Here is a 19,863-nt window from a genome sequence, read left to right as displayed (position 1 = left end):
GCAATTAGGGCTATATGCCCCAACAAAAGTTATATTTTAAAAGTTTCAAGAGAAATAATTGTCGGTTTTTCGTCAAAACCGACAAAATATGATGCATGAAAATAGTAGGATAAAACAGCCTAATTTGTACATTTTTACCAAAACGCGAAAATTAATTAACTTTTTTCAGCTTACTTTTTGGGAAACGTAATTTCTCAGGCAAAAACTTCTGATGATGTTCTGTTTTCGAAGAATGATGATGAAACTGAGCTAATTAAGGATATCAAATACCTTTTATTTGCTAAGTATGATTCATTAAATTATTTGAAATTAAATAAAAAAACCTTTGACAACCATAGAGAGATTACTATTACCTACTCTATACGTCCAAACTTAACTTAGGTTTATAGTCCCGTGGGGTTAGGAGTTAAGACTCATGTCCAAATAATTTAAGTAACGCTAGAAATTAAAAATTCATTTAATTTAATTAAACTTATCACATAAGCTACCGTAGGTAGTTCAAACCAACAATTGTTAACGTGTAGATTTCCGTTATCTCTTCTTAAGAAACATACGTTTCTTTATACATTTAATAAAGTTCTATTTCATAGGGGACGTATTTTAAATGACTTTTTAGATTTTCGGAGTTTCCAGAAGAGTTGAAAACTGGCGATATTGAAGGACTTCTATCTTCAAGCTACGATCCTAATAAATCAACCACATTCTTATTCCATGGACGAAATGGACATCCCAACTCCATAACCAATATTTTGTTACGTTCCAGTATGTATATTTTTTTGTAAATCAAAATAATAATAATTCATATTTATTCCAAACCCTGAAATAATGGGGGGTTCATATAAAAGAAAAAAGAAAATATACGATGTATTAACAAAAAGATCAAGCAAAAATGAATTGAAAATAGTAAGAAATATATTTTTTGGCATCTCAAATACGATAACGTTTGTTAAACCTTTTTATATGGCCAAAACATTGAAGCTTGCAAAAACCTCTTATGTGAGTGTTTTGAAGGGCTTTTGTAGAAAACATAAAAAAATGTGTTATCTTATGCTCTACAGTTGAAGTGCTGATTTAGTTGTTACTACCCGTGTTCTAACGAACCTAACTTAGATATTACATTATCCTATCAGTCCACTGTCTGTCATTACGAGTCGCCGTTTCTTTACTTTTAATTTTATACTATTGTACTCACGAGTATCTACCGTTCTTCGTGGTTGTTTCTAGTACTTCAAACTGAACTTGATGTTAATCTGATCATTGTTGATTGGAGTCGACCCGCAGCTGGAAATAGCACGGATGTGGTGGTAGCAAGGGTCCCAGCGGTCGGCAGGGAGGTGGCCGCCTTCCTCTCCTGGATCTCTTCCTTTTCACATGGACCCTCCCCTAGGATCCATCTTATAGGATTCAGCCAAGGAGGACAGCTTATTGGCATAGCAGCGAGACATGCTAATTTTGTTGTGGATTATGTGACATGTAAGTATGGATACATTTGTAAAAACGCTAACATTACTTCTTGAGTGATCAGGAACTGATTTGCAGATATGAACTGAGGTGGATGTTTTCGTCTCAAACGAATTAAATAAAATGGGAATTAATTCATTAGTTACGTAAACCTTGACGAAAAGGCTTGTTTGCTTTGAAACCGGTCAGTGGAAAAAAATGGTGATTAAAAACAAAGATGCTTTATTTATTTTATTCGAATAACTTTCATTTACATTTTTCTTATTTATTTTTTCTTCGTTATTCATCAAGAGATTTCCTTGTGAGGAATGCCATACAGTAGTAGTAAATTTTGTAGGGTGTTGGATCATATCTGTATATTCACCTCTGCCAGGTCTGTTCTTCGGCTAGACTTAGCGTTTGGCTGCAGTTACTGAAGAGCCTGCAATTACAAGCGTCTCCAGGATGTAGATACGTCTCAAATGTCCAAAACTGAAGTATATGGTTCAGACAATTAATTAATAGTCTGTTTTATACGTGCATCAATCCCCTCAGGAATTGAGACAATAATTTCAATTTTTTTTTTAAAATTAGGTACCCGTATTAATTTTTTTAAATAATATTAAAGTTTATATTTATAATTAAAATCAATAATGAAAAATACATTTCAGCTTTGGATCCCGCTGGAGTTGGGTGGGGTGCGGAGACAGAAAGACTTCGCCCGACCGACGCAGAGTACGTGGAGGTCATCCATACCTCGGGAAGCAGCATCGGCACCATGGACCGTCTGGGAGACACGGACTTCTACCCCATGGGAGGGAAGGTCATGCCGGGCTGCGAAGAGACCAACCCCGGTTGCTCCCACCTGCGGGCCCCTATGTACTTTGCGGACTCCATCAACCACGAGAGGTTCATGGCAAAACGGTGCATGGAAGTAGATAACGTCGACACTGGAAGCTGCGGACACTTGGGAAACCTACATATGGGAGGAACTTCTCCCAAAAATGCGTAAGTCTGCACAGCATCAAAAATAGTGTTCCTGAAATATTTCTGAGTACTACAATTGCAGTTTTGGTTACATTGATATATTTTGTTTTAGATATGCTACTTTGTTAACAGACCATCGATGTTTCGTTCAATTCTGAGATGACTAGTTCATTTGTAAACGTTTTCAGCACCGTTCGTCTTATATTCTATCTCAATTCAACATCAATGCTCCAATTCTCACTAATACATTATTTGCTATGTAAAACTATAAAACCAACACTGGCTTTCTCTATTCCATGAAACAAAGTATCCTATCATGAAAATCAATTTGTCGTTAAATCCAATAATTACGTCGGAAAAAATTCAAGAATTTTATGAAAAACTAGCATTGCAGCGTTCCGAGTATTGTAACTTAATTAGTGAAATAACAACGAAAGTAACAAAATATCAATGAACACGGTAAAATTAATAGCTTTCCAAAACGACTTGTATTTTTTTTTTATTCGTTATAAAACACTTCTTTTTTTTACACGATTTTCTCATACGAATTACCATGGCAGAAAATTTATTTGTCCGTTACTTAAATAACAGTTTAGTTGAATTCATAAGCTCTGTAATGCTTAGATTCCATATATCCTTAAAAAATTAGGGGAGATAGGGGGAATTTCGTTCACTTAAGGAAAATAATATTTTTCATAATATTAATTTTTCTTCAAAATTTTTTTTAAAAAAACAACTTCTTTAACTGTCCATTAATCAACATTCAAACACTAAACGAATTTATCTTTAACTTATAAGAAATGGAAAAACATTATTTTAAAAATCAGGTTTGAACGCCATTGCCCCTGACTTTGGGTAATGCCGCTCAGGCTAAGGGGTAATGACGCTCAAACATGTTTTTTGGAAATATATCTAGTAAGAATTATTTTCATTACACAAGTATACGTGAGATCAACCTTATACAATTTATGTAAAGTTTACAATCACAAATTAGCATAAATTATCACTATTTGTACGTGAGATCGGCGCTTCACGCGACGCACAGTGTTGCTATATTCCATTTTGACAATGTTTCAGGGGTAAGGGTCACTATCCAGTGAGCGCCATTCCCCCTATCTTGATTGAAATATATTATCAATCTTAATAAATTCCTAAGGGAGTTAAATAAAGTATTTGTCGATAAAGAGATGGACATACACGAAATCTACATTTTATACGTATTATGGTAGGAACCAGTGCTTAAATACAGAATAAAAAAATATTCACATTATTTTTTGCAACATTTTCATCTTCAAACTGTCAATCTCTATTATTTACGCCTATTGTGCTACGGTTATGGTTGTGTCGCGGACTATTTTCAAAAAGCTTTAAAATCTATAAGACTGCAAATATTTATTTGTTAAAAATTAAATATATTTACAAACAAAAAAATAGTGTTTTAAATAGCTCTTATATAATTTCCTCATAATGTATATTCATCTACTGGTACAAATATTATTACCATAATCATTAAATAGTTTATTTTCTTTTCCAGCACTGGAGTATTTTTCTTAGTAACCAGGGAACGAAGACCATACTATGACTGGTTTGAAGGCCTTTAAAATTTTATTTATAATGTGTAATACAATAACATTTTGAAAATACAACCAACTTGATGCATTTTTTTCGTTAATTATTTGAAATATTTAGAAAATTAGTAAAGTTTTTTTACCCTAAACATAATCATTATCAAACCCTTATCCGTTTCTGATGGTGCATAGGGCGCTACATAGGAAAATTATATGCAGTGTATCTCGATCATGTGTTACAGGAAGGTAAATTCATCAGTCTTACGCATTAGGTGCCAATCCAGGGACAGTAAAATATTGCATTGAAAACCACCTTATAAACGAATATATCATGTTGACGCTCCCAGACATTACATCCAGAACCACAAGCACGGTAGGCGAACGTGTAAATCACTCCACTACTAGATGGATTTTTTTCCACTCAATTTCCTGTTTCGGGATTTTTACCTGAGAGTTGCCATCGAGTCGAAAACGCTAGTCAGGATTCTGGTTCTATTTCACACCTAGAGCTGTACTCGTCATCCGCCTGGACCCATAAATTGCTTTTTTATTTCACAAAAATCAACAGATTAAAGAATACAAAGTGTTATAATTTCTATATTGAAACATGAGCCGAATTATAAATGTTATAAAGTAATCACAGAAGCCAATGAATTCCTCGACCGTTTTCTTGGAAATGTATCTTAAAGGTCAGTGATAGCAAACCTACGACCCGCGGGACAGACGCTGACCCACGCGGGCGGTTTGTATAAACGTATTTTTTATATCATAAAATAATGAACAGACAATCAAAACAAGTGGTTATTGTCAAGCTGATTGTGATTCCTTGTTCATGCATTCATTCAGGGATGACTGCCGACTGGGTATAGTGTCACCTGGTGCTGTAGTTCATGCTATCACCCCATTTATATGATTTTTTGGAGTCGACCTTAATTTTTTGGTCTTTACTTGCAAAAATAAAGGTCGTAAAACAAAACGGAAACTTAAACTTTTTAGAGGATTTTAAATGTGAGAACCGTAAAAAAGCCGATTTTAACCATCCACCCTCCCCCTTTCCATGTGACGTCACTGACATAGTGTCTCTAGAGCCAGTACTTAAAAAATAATGAACAAAGTGTGATTAACTTATTTAAAAGGCTCGCCATCACTGCTATAGGTCCTATAGGATACGTATGATTTATTTTTTTCTTAGGTGAAATAGAATTCTATTAAATCTGCTTTACTATACAGTTAGTTTTTTACTGCATTTTTATATTCATAACAAATTTTGATCATAGCAAAAAAAACGTTTTTGAATCCACAGCCTTTCCAATCATCAAATGTGTAAAAAAATATTTATTCGTTTTGCCAAGAAAGGGTTTAAAATGCCGAAACATTCACACCAATTTAAATGTAGTCAAACAAAAGTGGTCTACTAAATTCTAAATTTTGTATTGCAATTAAAATACACGGGAAGTTCACATAACTAAGGTGGAAGCATTCACAAAGAACTCGCAACCCGCCTAGGAATAGGGAAATATTACATACTACGAAAACCGATAAAAATATATGAAATGGATTTATAACAATCAATTGAATTTTCAAAATCAGTATGAATGTTGTGAAGAAATGTTTTCATACATACATGTAAAAAAGAAATTCAATAAAAATACGTTCGTAGAAAAACGAGACGTGTTTGGCTTTGGTTGTTGTGACGTCAAAATTCGTGATATTGTTCTGAACTAATTTCAATGGCCAGGAACAAATGAATATGAATCGTGACATATTAGGGGCGTGGCCGATGGAATAACACTAGGAAACATACAAGACGACGACATAATATTAGTCAAAAATGCTGACATACACAAATATAACACCAGACAACAACAACACTATCACATTGAAAAAGCAAAGACAAACACAGGACAGTCAAAAATACTACATAATGGACTTAAACACTACAACGAACTACCTTACTACTTGAAAACTTTTACTGGAGACAAATTTAAAATCAATCTGAAAAAGCACATGATGACTGAACTAACTAGACTAGACGAGACATAAAATGACTTGACAATATTAAATTTCTAATGTAACCCTGACGGGTTTTTTTAAATTGTAAATAAATCAATTTAAAAAAAAACGGTTTTTGCGTAAAATTCAATATTTCAATGTATTTTTTATGCTACTAATAATAAGCAAAAAAATTTTTTTTACTTATTATTAGTAGCATAATAATGACAGTATTTCATAGACCTTTATTACAAAATGTAAAAAAGGTGATATTCCTACTACGATCATTACATTTATTAGCGACACCTTTTGATAGTTACACTTAATAATTATGTAAATAGTATTGTCATTATGAAAGATTCGCGCGAACCGGTCTCTCGTGTTGGACTTGAAAAACATAGATGGCGTTGCTCCTTCTTAACATTTCAAAATCAGCATCAATTTTGATCCGATCAGTAGGTATTACCGCTATAAGAAATTTGATATGACAATGTTTTCTTGTCGGCTTCGTGGTGTAGTAATCAGCGCGTTTGACTACCATGCGAGAAGTCTCAGGATCGATTCCCGATGTTTAACTTGAAATATTTATTTAAAAAAGTGTTTTTACACAAGAATAGTCCCTGAGCCGCGAAAATGAACGCTATCTTCATAGGTACATATTGAGACGGTATAAACTAACATTGATATTTATGTACGAAAACGTGAATATTTGTGTGAAAATTTAAGATCTCTTCGTTGGTAACCCGTAACTGAATATATATAGAAAAAAAATTGTGAACATATTATTTTTTTCAGACAGAAAACTTAATTTAACTTTGAAGACAAACTTGAAGATAAATATAATAACTTTCATTCAAAAATTATTAAGATACACTGCGATTGGTGTACCAATACAATGCCCTATGTACCATCAGGTGCGGAAAGGGAATTATGATGTTTTCTTACGCCCGGTAAAAATTAGAACATTAAATTGTAAGCTAAAGTTTATTGAAAATGGATGAAAAAAAATATTAATATTATTTTAATTAAAACGATCTACTTTGAACGACGTCGCCAGTTCTTCCGAATCAACAGACGACAGCGTGTTGAGTTTACGGGTAGCCAATTTACCAATCAGCAGAACTCACCGTAGAGAGCTTGTGAAGTCACAAACGGGGTAATTTCAAAATAAAAATCATATATATATTGGGATAATTTACATACCGCAATTTTCGTGAAAATCACCTCAAGGGCACTGTATAATAAATCAATATCCCAGCACGTCTTGCAGCTACAGAGCGTATGGACGATTGAGATTCTAGTTCCTCGTCTCCAATTATGATATATTACAATTCTGTTATAAAGGAGCTGGACTACAGCACGTCTTGCAGCTACAGAGCGCATGGACTAATCTAGCCCCTATTTGCATTTTTTGTTTTAATTTATGTGACAATGAAGTTTAAAGTTTAAGTGATATTTTAAAAAACTAACTAAAAAACAAATTTATCAAAATAGAAGTTAGACGCATACTTCCATATACTAATATTATAAATGCGAAAGTGTGATTGATTGTTTGATTTTCCTTCACGTCTCAACGGAGGGCCGATTGTCATTTTTTTGTCGCTATAGTTTAACGGATCTTCGATAATTTTTTTAATAGAGATATTTGGAAGACCAGGCGCTGATATACCTCTATGATACACAAACAATATAAACATATTTATAATTCAACAATGTTTGAGTATGTCCAAATGCTTGCAGACTGGCTGGATGCCTAGACTTCCATATTCCCTTCTCAAAAATGTTTTCCCTCTCTGTTAAAATAAACTGAAATATTAATAATTGTTTATCTTTTTAATATTTGGCTTAGTTCGATAGTGTTAAGATATATAATGTATTAATAAATAAATAAAATGTAAAAAAACCTTTGAACTTCCCCATTGTAATACATTTGGGAAAATACCTTTTTGTGATAAGCTTGTCTAGTACATTGTACCAACACTTACCTGCAAGCGAATTCAATGATTAAGATAAAAATGATAAGACATTAACATACGAGACCAATGAAAAACCAATTTGATAAGTCATTGTATTTTTGTAGGTAGGTACTATTTTATTATTTTATAAATTTATTTAAACGCCTTGTAGGCTTTTACACGTTTTACATATATAAATATAAAGACAGACATGCATTTTACAAAAAGTAGTAAAAACTAAAAACGAATTATTAATAATAACACAATATGCTTTGTGTATCCAATTCTTTACTATCTTATAAGTCCACAATATCACGTTTATTTGAAGCTGCTCGTCAAACTATTATTGACAATTCAATTCCATAAATTAAAAAAGTACTTATTTGTTTAGTTTTATTACCTTATACTTGTTTTTTTTATTTTTACTATTATATCAAATTGCATTGTAGTATTGGCAAATACGCATTTCATAGATACATATTTTTATTTCTTATTTTTTCTCTTTATTATCTTTATTATTATTGTTTTTTTTTTTACTTTGTAAAACTTTTTATTATATCCTTTCTAACTAATTTCACATATTTTTTCTGTATATTCTGTCTTTATTATTTAGTATGTTAGCGTGTATTTCATTTTATTTTTTTGTGAATGCCTTTTGGGCGTTAATGAACAAAATAAATAAATAGATAAATTCGTGCCGTAGTTATTTATCTCATGCGGTTATTCCAAGCGGCTCAGTTGTTACTTTTTTTCCTTTTGACACTAAAATAATTTTGGGAAATACGTTGTTAGTAAAAATACTCCGATATTTATCTGTGAATAATTCCACACTAGATTAACGTAAGATAATCTAAAGATGATAGTCCAATAAAAGACACTCATGTTTTGATTAAAAATAATACATAATAATTAGTTGTTTTTATTCGTTTTAACCAATGAATGGGTGATCTGAAATGGTTTCAATGTTTATTCAATTATTATAACTTCAAAAAAAATACACGACCATTCGCCTGCGCAGTAATGCGCGCACTTAAGTAAATTTCACTGCACTCCATCAAATTCTAGAATAAGGAACAATATAAGTCCCTTTTCACACATGCTACGCCAATCCACCCGACCCGGTAACTTTCCGGGTACACCCTACAAACGCATACACAATGTGTCACTTTTTGTTGGATGCACTCGGAAAATTACCGGGCCAGGTTCCTGATACCTAGGAGGCGGTAGTTAAGTACTGAATTCACAAGCTCCCGCATGCAAAAATGGAGTTGTTTAAAAGCTCTGTAGAAGCAGTTCTAGCAGCTCAATAATTATTTTGCATGTTTTGTGACTATTTTAGAAAAAAATAGCACTTAAATCAGTTGACACCAGGGGCGAACCGTGTTTAGAAACGATTATGCGCAGCTTACCATTATATTTGACTAACCATAATAATATTTTACTGTAACTTTATTTACAGAAAAGCAAATAAATAATGACTGTTTATTTTTAATTATTTCCACCGTTTGTATTTTATCCTAATATAAATACTAGTATTAATAAAGCGTGCCCAGCGCCTGCGGTAAGCCAAAAAACTAGTCGATTATTCCAACTTATTTTTTTTATTTTTCATACAAATAGGTATACTACATTTTGAATGTCTTAAACCCAGTGCGGGTTTTTATCCCTAGATTAAACTTGCAGATTACACCAATTATTTAAAAATTCTTGTTTTGGAAAACAGTATTTCAAACATTTTTTTAAGGACTATTTTTTTTGAGATGGTACTTTTGACATAAGACCATAATTACTTATATGCGTCATATTGCAGGACGCGGGCGTTTTTAGCACTATTAATTTCTAAAACGATTCGGCCAGTTGACATTTCAATTGAATACCTTATATCAACTGAATTCATGGTGCTATTTTTTAAAGATTTATGTATTAAAGTAATGGAAGTATCTATATAATATAATATATCACGAAGTTACGTCGTTTGAGTTGATTTCATAGATGACAGTTGTTGTATCACACAGAACCACAGAAAAATATCAATTTATAGTATATATTACTTACATTATTTATTTATTTATTTATTTATTTATTAACGGACATTGTCCATGTATACAATTTATAAGGTTTAAATATTACAATAAAAGAGTAGTTTAAAACATTTAAAGAAAAAAGAAAGAAGCATTGACAAACATAAGGGACATCGAGACAAGACATTATATTGTGGACCTTCTATGTAGGTGCAAATAAATGATATTTTTTATAGCTTACCTGTAAATAAAATCACCATTCGCCACTGTCTACCAAGTGACTGTTTCACTGATCTCTTCTGAAACCTTATCGCACGCCCCTTTTCGGGATGTTTACAAATCTCGATCGCTTCTTTTATTCATCAAGTTTGGTAACTTTTTGGTCAACCAAACAGAAACTTATGTCCCGGCATTTGCTAGGTTGAGTTTGCTGGCTCGGAGTCAAACTTAATCACAGTGGTGTTTGGCAAAAGACAATAGGGAAATATCACATAATACGAATACCGATAAAAATGTATGAAATTGATTTAGAATAATTCATTTTATTTTCAATATCGATATGAATATTGTGGAGAAATGTTTTCATACTTAAATGTAAACAAGAAATTCAATAAAAGTACGTTCGTAGAAAAACGCGACGTGTTTGGCCTTGGTAGTTGTGACGTCAACATTCGTGAAATTGTTCTACTCAAATTTCAATGGCAAGTAACAAATAAATATAAATCGTGACGTATTAGGGGCGTGGCCAATGAAATGACCGTTTTTGCGGGAATTCAAAATTACAAATTTTAAGTATTTTTTATGCTACTAATAATTAACAAAAAAATATTTTTTATGCTGAACAGACGCAGACCTTTATTAAAAATAAATATAAGAAAAACGGATATTTTCCTATTTGTTGGGGTAGCCGAACCTGTAGACCCTCATGTGGCTCCAAAAAAATAACATGCTATTGACAAATAATTAAATATCTGATATGGGACCCGCCTCCGTCGGCTATAGTTGTTACAAAGTTCAACCATAGAATTTTAATTTACTTGAAGGCCCGTAGAACCAAGTTTGTATACATCGTACTGTGCCCAAAAGTCCCCCCTCTACCCGACATCACACCCGCGTGCATGCGTGAAGTGGTCCCATAATGTTGTCAGACCGTGCAAAATATACACAAACATAAGATAATTTTGTGTTATGTTGTGTTTTATTGTACAACAAAAAATATTTTACTTACTGGAATATAAAAAAAAACAGATTATTTTATTAGGCAAACGTAAAAAACAATCATTTAGTAATTTAGTAAATTAATACCGTTTAATATAAAACTAAGGCTTATTAATAGAAATCCGGGTAAAAAATTTGACTACCCTGTCAATACTAACAAAATGTCCACATAATTTTATTTAACAATTTGGCCGATGGCAAAATAATCGAATTCTTAAATAATATGACTTGCGAATTCGCTTCTTACACATGAAATGTGATCCGACCGTATTTCCTTTTAATCCCAGCAGTATTTGGACACTTGCAAACGACACAACACGGCATAGTTGAATTTAAATCGGTAGCTGCGTACTAAACGACGCCTACAAAGTACCTAATGGTCAAAACGTAAAGCTACTCATTTGTTAGTAGGTTAGTCGGATTCAGTTTGATGCGTGTTTGCGGTTTCTAAACTATTCTAATTATATGGGTTCAACACCCTGAATAAAAATCGCTTCAAAGTTTTGCATTTATATTAATGCTCTCTCTACCTATTGTTGATACATATATATGTTACCTTCATGGTCAATATAGATACGTTTTAATAACTTTGATTCTAAAATAGATTCGCCGATTACAACCACTGCAGAGGAAGCGAACGAAATTTAAGCGCTGTTAATTTAACAAAAGCTGCTTCCGTCGCGTCGTGACGACAACAAAGTTATATTAAAAACTATTATATTTGTATGTCCCAGTTATTCACACGCGGATTCACGGCTCGTTGAAATCCAAACACTTGACATAAAATAAGTGCGCCCACCCATTTAACTTCTCAAAATTATTTTTAAAATTGCTTTGCAATAAAAAAGGTTCAGAACCATAATTTTTTGTAAATAAATTGAGAAATTTTTTATTTTATTTGAGAAAACCTACAGTTCTACATATTTTATACATTGTGTGTAGATGACGCATAATTTAATTGACACGTTACTAGCACGTGATAAATGGCATTTCAATTCGTGGGTAATTAGTTGCTTTCATTTTCTAACTAACTTTAATCGCGATCAGGGGCTCAAACACAAATGACTATCGACGTGCTAAAAAACGCGCTAAGTATTTGAGCGATCACAATGAACAACTATGAACACCCTGAAGTTATCGCGGTCGCGTTGCAAAACGCCATAGATAAGTTTCGTAGTCAAACGTCAAATTTATTAATCTATGGTCAAATCAAAAAAGTCAACGCACGTATAAAATGGCACTTCCATATGAATGTAATATAATATAATAATCTACCCCGTAAAATCAAAGAAAATAAAACGTTGTGTTAGTTGTTTATCATGTTCATACCTTCAACAATTTTTTCGTTTAATTGCTTTCTCAATTTGATTCAAAACAAATAAATAGCATGATAAATTTTGAACAAAAAATAAATTAAAATTATTTTACTTACAATTTAGGAATATTTTCCATATTTACACCGGTAAAATTAAAATATGTGACGGATTATGCGTTGCGAAACGTAAATATTTTGAATTTTGACATTTAATATTAGGTGTGGCCAAGCATCAGGTTAAAGTATGACAATATTAAAAAATATAATAATCTTGATCGATAACTTTCACGAATGTTTCATTGTGACCGCGCCACGATAAACAACCACGGTGAAAAATTGTTATCACGCCGCTAATTAGCACGTCGATAGACATTTGTGATTGAGCTGCAGACGCGACTATGAAGAATAATGCCGTGTGTTATAAGGAAATCCTTTAATTACACTGTTATTGTTATAAATAGTACACATATATAAAAGCAATCATACTTTGACGTTGTGGTCAAACGTTTAATTCAATGTTACTATCAATCATATTATTGATAAAGTTTATTTTTGAAGCACTAACTTTGTGGTTATTCATTATAATAAAATAAATAAAAGAACTTTGTTTTTAACCACTAATTTTTTATTTTTTTTCCACCGACCGGATTCAAAGCAAACAAGCTTCTTCGTCAAGGTTTACGTAACTAATGAATTGATTCTTTTTTTTTTATCATGTTTACTAAATATTACACGTGGACTCAATAAACCAAGTCGTTTTTTTCCTTACACGAGTGGTAATTTTATATTTTCGAAGTAAGACAAGAGAGGACTAAAATAAATTTGTTTGTTTGGTTATTAATTATTGTGTTCTTATTATGAATCGCTTTTTAAATTTCTAAGATTTCTAAGTTGTATAATTTTATTTTCAACATGAAGTACTTTTAATCCAGTGTCTTTATTGAAGTTATGATTATTTTCTATCAGATGATTTGCGAATTCAGAAAAATGATTATTTTTTAATCGTCTTAAGTGTTCTTTTACTCTTATATTAAAGTTTCTTTTATTTTTTTCAATGTAGATTGAATCGCAATCATTACAATTTAATTGGTATATCCCAGATTTATTATATTTATGGACTTTGTTTAGGTGATATTTTAACAATGTTCCTATATTATTAGTTGTGTAGAAAGCCGGTTTAATGTTTGATGGTAGGGAATTAGATAATTGTTTTGAAAAAATGACATTTATAAAAAGAATCCGCCTCCATTGTTTACCTTGACGAAGAAGCTTCTTTGCTTTGAAACCGGTCAATGGAAAAAAAAAAAAAAAAATTAGTGGTTAAAAACAAAGTTGTTTTATTTATTTTATCATATTATTTATGTTCAAAGCATTAACTTTGTGGTCAAACATTTTATTGAATGTTAGTAAATATGAGTATTTAACCACTTACCGACTTTTTAGGCCTACCGATTTCGAGACGTACCCGTCTCTTCGTCAGAACACTCATTGCACCAACAACGGTAAAGGTGTATTTTAATATTTGCATGAGGTTGTCTCGAACTTGTTTAGAGAACCGAGGTTTTTCCGTAACATTTGGTTGCTCTACTTTCGCACATACCAAGAGAAAAGGTGATATAAACGCTTCGGTATCCAGGATGATGAAGGGGTGGCTAAGGATTAAGGACAGGACAAATAAAACATTCGACGCGCATATCCAAGCCATGGCAAAAGCGAAATTTTGTTAGGTTTGTATGCTCATTGATATAATCTATATTAAATTCGTATGTAATAGGTTTAATCATACTATTGATAATAAATATCATCTTTTCCGATGGCAAGTAGCTACCATTCGATAAAATCATTGACCAAAAACTTGTCAATCGGAGCATAAATAATATTGGATAACAAATTATTATCATCAAATCTCACCTTAACGTCACGTGGTAACAATACAGTAGTATAAAATAACGAACGTTTGAATAAATAATTCAGTGTATGTGGAAAACAATTACCATCAACATGAATTATTTCGTCATTACTGTTTTTGTCACTTTGGCATTTGGTGAGTTTACGCAAGAGATATATTATTTGTTTATTATTTTAATTTTAGTAGGAATGTTTAATATCGTTAATATTTTGACCTGCCGAACTTTATATTGTTAATCGGTTCACGTGTCTAATCATTATTTAAGTGTTTATTAATAATTATAGAAGCATTTAAAGTTTGAAATGCATACAATATCTTTGGGTTTCTGGAACGATTTGATAGCTAACATTTTACTAGAAAGTTGTGAGATATTGCACTTTTAAAGATTACAACATCAACTACAACAATTAAAAAAAAGGGCAAGTTGAATATTTCAAAAAAATATATTTTCTGTTTATTTGTATTTTTTATGTATGTATTTACTTTTTAAACACATACTAAGAGTATTTTAAGAAATTACATTTTTCGAAAATTTTTTGTTCCCAACTTGCACCCGAAACCAGACGATACATAATTAATAATAATTCCGTTTTGTTGAATAAATGTTTTGAAACATTTGTAATTCACATTTTTTTAGTAAGTCCAAATGTTTATAGACAAGCTGGACAAGCACTCCTTAGGGATCTAGATCAGGATCTACATTTATTGCAATAAAAGAAAATCATTTTTGAGAAGGAATATGGAAGCCAAAATTTTTACCTGTCATTGACTAGTTTATGTTGCCACCTTAAACACTGTGTGACATTGATAATTCTGCCTATGTTTAAACATCTTTGTATCCTCAATTCATCCATCTGTTGACTTTAGTGAATTAAAAGCGCTGAAGCCTTCATTGACATGTGTGAGATGCATCTTGATAAATTATTTCACTTGTAAATATTACACTGTGCTTTACACACCCAAACCAGCCAATGACAGCCCTGTAAATATCAAGACATCAATATTTCCATCTCAAAAATGTTTTCCCTCTCTGTTGCAGTAAATTTATGCATTTATAATATAAAAATAATTTCGGCATTTGTTCAACGTTAAACACTGATTGATATTCTAACTAATAATTTTCATAAATCAATCTTTGAATATTAATAAACTTGTTTCAGTCAGTGGAAATCTTTCCACTCCAACAAATGGAAGATTTGTGGCCGAGACTGATGTTATCCTTAATCTCTTCACCAGGTAATTCATGTTTGAAACGATCAGTATATGATAAAATGATTTTAAAAAAAATCTGTACTTAAGATGATGCATTTATTCACAGAAATAACCCGACCACAGCTCAGATTTTAAAGAATGGAGATCTAGAAAACCTTAAAGCCAGTAATTTCCAATTAGACAAGCCACTCAAAATTTTCACCCATGGATGGATCAAGAGCGCTGAAAGCCCTGAAACTGCTTCTTGTAAATACATGTTTAATTAAATATTTTATTTATTTAGAGCTACTCGATATTTTTACTATTCTTGTTTGCATACTTTTATGTTTTTCTATTACAGCTTTCTTGGCCGCTGGGGATTACAACGTGATTATTGTGGACTGGACCAAAGGAGCAGTTTCCGTAGAGTCCGAGATGGTGGCTAATGTTCCATTTGTTGGAAACTTTGTCGCCAGCTTCATTGATTGGGTTTCTACCCTCGGCCTGCCTCATAGCAAGGTGCACATTGTAGGAGTCAGCGTTGGAAGCCACGTGGCAGCAGCCAGTAGCAGAAGCTGCAAACTGGGAGTTGTGGAGGTTGTTACGGGTAAGTTCTATGAACGAAAAAAATGTTATGCATTTTAACGCCTTTTCATGAGTAAACTTTTAGATGAATAAAGAACACTAACAAACACAAACATATCACAAAAAAAACGATATTGGGTACAATCACGTAGAATAAATTTTATGAAGTATAAATAATAATATTTACTTTACTTTTCAAAAAGATGAAATAAAGATACATATTTTTTTTTTTTAAATACATTAAAAACCTTTTAACAACAAAAATCAACCACTGAAACAGTACAAAACCTACAAACAGCAAAATCAAAGTTTTGTAGCAATTACAACAAACCACGATAAAAATTTGGAAATAAACAGGCAAAAAAAATATCGAAAATCATTTTTCACTTACAAATATTATGCAACTGAATTTGAATTTAAAATTCCATCCTTAATTTAAACCAAAACTGTTTTTTTCTCTCTTGTGGCATAGTTTGGCACACGGGATATAGATGGATTAATAATAATCTCCATTTCGTTATTAATTTTTTTTTTCGTCGTAGGGTGTGATCCATCCAAAAAGTTCTGGGAAGGAACCGCTAACAATATCAGCCCAAAAGATGCGAAATACGTTGAGCTCATCCACACCAACACCGCTCAACATGGCCTGATATACCCCGCCGGAACAGCAGATTTCTATCCCAATGGTGGAGCTCACAATCCCGGCTGCAGTGACAACCTGTGTGACCACGGCAGGTCCCATAACTTCTTCTTGGACTCACTAGATCACCAGAAGTTCGTTTCTCAAAAATGCAACAGCTATGATGAGGTAGTCAATGGAACATGTGCCAATATTGGAACTTCTTACATGGGTGGAACAGGTGTTGCTAAAAATATGTAAGTATCTGATAATTGTTTATTTATAATAACAATATAATGCAACCTCCTTAGGATGATGGTTGAGATGTGGACCTCACGCAAGTGGTTTCATTCCCAGTGAGATCAAGTCTAGGTGTTCTGTTTTATAATCCACTAATGTATGGATATTTCCATGTTTTTTTATTTAGATATTATTCAGCTATTAAAAAACATTTTGCAATATTTAATGTCTGTTTTAACGTTACCCACTATTCTGAATCTGTACGCGGGGTAAGAGAGTGGTTTATTTGTGTTCCATTCCCAGTGAGATCAAGCCTAGGTGTTCTGTTTTATAATTCACTAGTGTATGGATATTTCCTTTTTTTTTATTTAGATTTTATTCAGCTATTAAAAAACATTTTGCAGTATTTAATGTCTGTTTTAACATTACCCAGGGGTACTATTTTGAATCTTCACGCGGGGGTAGAGAGTGGATTATTTGTGAATTTTTATATTTTGCCTGTGACTAAACTTTGTTTCATAGCCACATTGATGATTAAACGTGAAATTACATAAAAATAACCAGTTTTATAATTTATATATGTTATTCGTTCGGCGTTATAAAACTGTTTTAAAATGGGAAAAGCGAATTCGGTTTAAGGCTTTGCTGAAGGTTTCAATAATGTTCTAAATGAAAATCATGATTTTGGGTGTCACGTCTTTCTATTTCTTTCACGTAATTTTACGTTTAATCATCTGTGTGGTCGTATGCAAAAAATAAAAATCCCCACCTTACATACGTAAGAAATCATCTCTACCTCCGCGAGAAGATTCAGAATAGCACATGAAAACATGTTTTAACAACAAACTGCTAGAACTAAACATTTTTTTATTTATTTGTTTTCAGCTCTGGGGTGTACTATTTGACCACCAATGCCGAAAAACCATATTACAAAGGATAAACGTATAAATTATATACTTATAGGTCGATTTTCATTGTTTATTTAATATTATTCATGTCATTATTTTTAAATAAAAAAAACTCCAAAATTAATTAATGACTTTATTTTAAACACGAGTTTTCCTTCAATCCATAGGTAGTATTATTTCAATATGTTTTGAAAACTTAGTTCAAATAAATATTCATAGTGATTAATTATTTAGTTATTGCATGTACGATAAAAAACATAATCCCTTAATCTTGACAATTTATTGTATTATAATTCTTTATATGAATGAATAGTATCCTAATCCTCTTTCACAGTAGTAGCCCCTTCTTTATTTACATTTAAGTCAAGATTGAAATAAAACTATCTAAATATTTAAATTGCTCCTTTATCCTTCTTCTTTCCTTCCCATCCCCTGTCCTCTCTTCATAGTATAGTGTTATTATTATTTTTTTTTTAATCTTTGCTTTTAATTTTTGTATAAAATTGTAAGATTCAATATGTCCAGGTATTTATAATTTTCTCAAACTGAACGGTTTGGGTAGGTAGGAAGAAATTGCCTTAAGGCAATATGCCCGCCCTTATATGTATATAAAGTGTCAAATAATAATAATAATTAAGTCACAAAAATTCCATTTTGGGTTTTCTATACAAATACGAAATGAGAATAACTAGTGGCCAGTCTCGAAGATGTCTCGAAAGCTATGAAACCGGTCATTGGTAATTCTCAATTTGTAGATTTGTGGTCGCGCCGTCCACATATCGATGACACACACGCGCTAAATTATTTACATGTGAACATACTGTGGTGCTATTTTTGAAAACCTGTAATTGGCTTATTTGTTTTGTTTTTTTTTTAAACGATAATTGTAGCGGTTGGTTATCCGAATAAAGAATAAAAAAATATAAAAATAAAAAATAAAGTGCTTATGAAGTTGAAGTGTGTTAATATGAACTTACGTATATAGATATTATAATATATAGATAATAATTATATTATGGAAAAAATAAATTTCATAATGCATCGATTACCTTAGATTTCCTCAATTCAAATACTTATTGATATCAGATTTAAACGTTGTTGAATATTTAAAATTACACAATCACATTATCTAAGGCATTACGAGTAATAACCCAGTGGATAACACGTTTTTAAATATTAAAGGTAATTTACCTTTGAATCGATTTTACCTATTTTATTGAAAGCCAAGACAAATTGTAACAAGTAAGTATATTTTCAGGATAAAAAGAAATAATATCAGAAAAATAAAACAAAAAATATGTTAGGAACTTTATTTATTTCTTCACTATTTGTGATGCATTTTATACGTTTTTCAGTCTGCTTTCGTGCGAAATAGCAATTGGTATTGGTAGTACAAATAATATTAATTTATGTTACTTGGCTACAAATGCTTTCCCGATGATTACCTCAGTTGTCTTGTTTAATTCTAATGATAATATTCAGAATTCTTTAATAAATTATGTTTCTGTCGATTTTTAGTCTACCTTCTGGATTATTAAATTATTAGACCATAAAAAAGAAGCAATGTTCATTTAATCTAGCCAAGCCTCTCTCAATATTGTTTTCACTGACTATGAAATACGGTGTTATACCATAAATTTGGGAAACGGCTATAGTCTAGCCAATTTTCAAGAAAGTTAGCAGACATTAAATGAAAAATCTATGGTGCAATAAATAAATAATGATTTTTTGCTAAAACTGTTGAAAATATGGTTGATGATAATATTTATAACAATATCAAACATATTAGTCAACACGGATTTATGAAAAGAAGAATAGTAAAGTTTATTCTGATCTTGTTTACAAATTCTCTAATAATACGATACATAAAAAATATTAATAGTCTTTTGAAACAAAAAAAAAACTGATTTTCCTT

General features: G+C 31.7%; 2 protein-coding genes across 2 annotated transcripts; both read left to right on the top strand.

Annotated features, from left to right (window-relative positions):
• Positions 1-174: 174 nt before the first annotated feature.
• On the top strand, positions 175-2,452 carry LOC148277676 (pancreatic lipase-related protein 2-like). The gene is made up of 2 exons (XM_088232546.1): positions 175-1,473; positions 2,112-2,452. The coding sequence occupies exon 2, from the start codon at positions 2,219-2,221 to the stop codon at positions 2,450-2,452; it is 234 nt and encodes a 77-aa protein (XP_088088672.1). The 5' UTR covers positions 175-1,473; positions 2,112-2,218.
• A 12,022-nt stretch (positions 2,453-14,474) lies between these two features.
• LOC148277675 (pancreatic lipase-related protein 2-like) lies at positions 14,475-18,069 on the top strand. Its single transcript, XM_088232545.1, has 6 exons — positions 14,475-14,540; positions 15,566-15,641; positions 15,724-15,863; positions 15,958-16,203; positions 16,724-17,057; positions 17,926-18,069. The coding sequence occupies exons 1-6, from the start codon at positions 14,498-14,500 to the stop codon at positions 17,978-17,980; spliced, it is 894 nt and encodes a 297-aa protein (XP_088088671.1). The 5' UTR covers positions 14,475-14,497; the 3' UTR covers positions 17,981-18,069.
• The last annotated feature ends 1,794 nt before the right edge of the window (positions 18,070-19,863 follow it).

The sequence above is a fragment of the Micrasema longulum genome, unplaced genomic scaffold (assembly GCF_059751315.1).
Source record: "Micrasema longulum isolate JH-2025_06_02 unplaced genomic scaffold, ASM5975131v1 h1tg000995l, whole genome shotgun sequence".
NCBI lineage: Eukaryota > Metazoa > Arthropoda > Insecta > Trichoptera > Brachycentridae > Micrasema > Micrasema longulum.
This window is presented reverse-complemented; position numbering and strand designations above follow the sequence as displayed.

Bases quoted from the DNA above. Each gene is read 5' to 3' on its own strand.
- LOC148277675 (XM_088232545.1), top strand. From the start codon at position 14,498: ATGAATTATTTCGTCATTACTGTTTTTGTCACTTTGGCATTTG. The intron at 14,541-15,565 runs GTGAGTTTACGC...AACTTGTTTCAG, and splicing joins TTTTGTCACTTTGGCATTTG to TCAGTGGAAATCTTTCCACT. The intron at 15,642-15,723 runs GTAATTCATGTT...ATTTATTCACAG, and splicing joins ATCCTTAATCTCTTCACCAG to AAATAACCCGACCACAGCTC.
- LOC148277676 (XM_088232546.1), top strand. From the start codon at position 2,219: ATGGACCGTCTGGGAGACACGGACTTCTACCCCATGGGAGGGAAGGTC.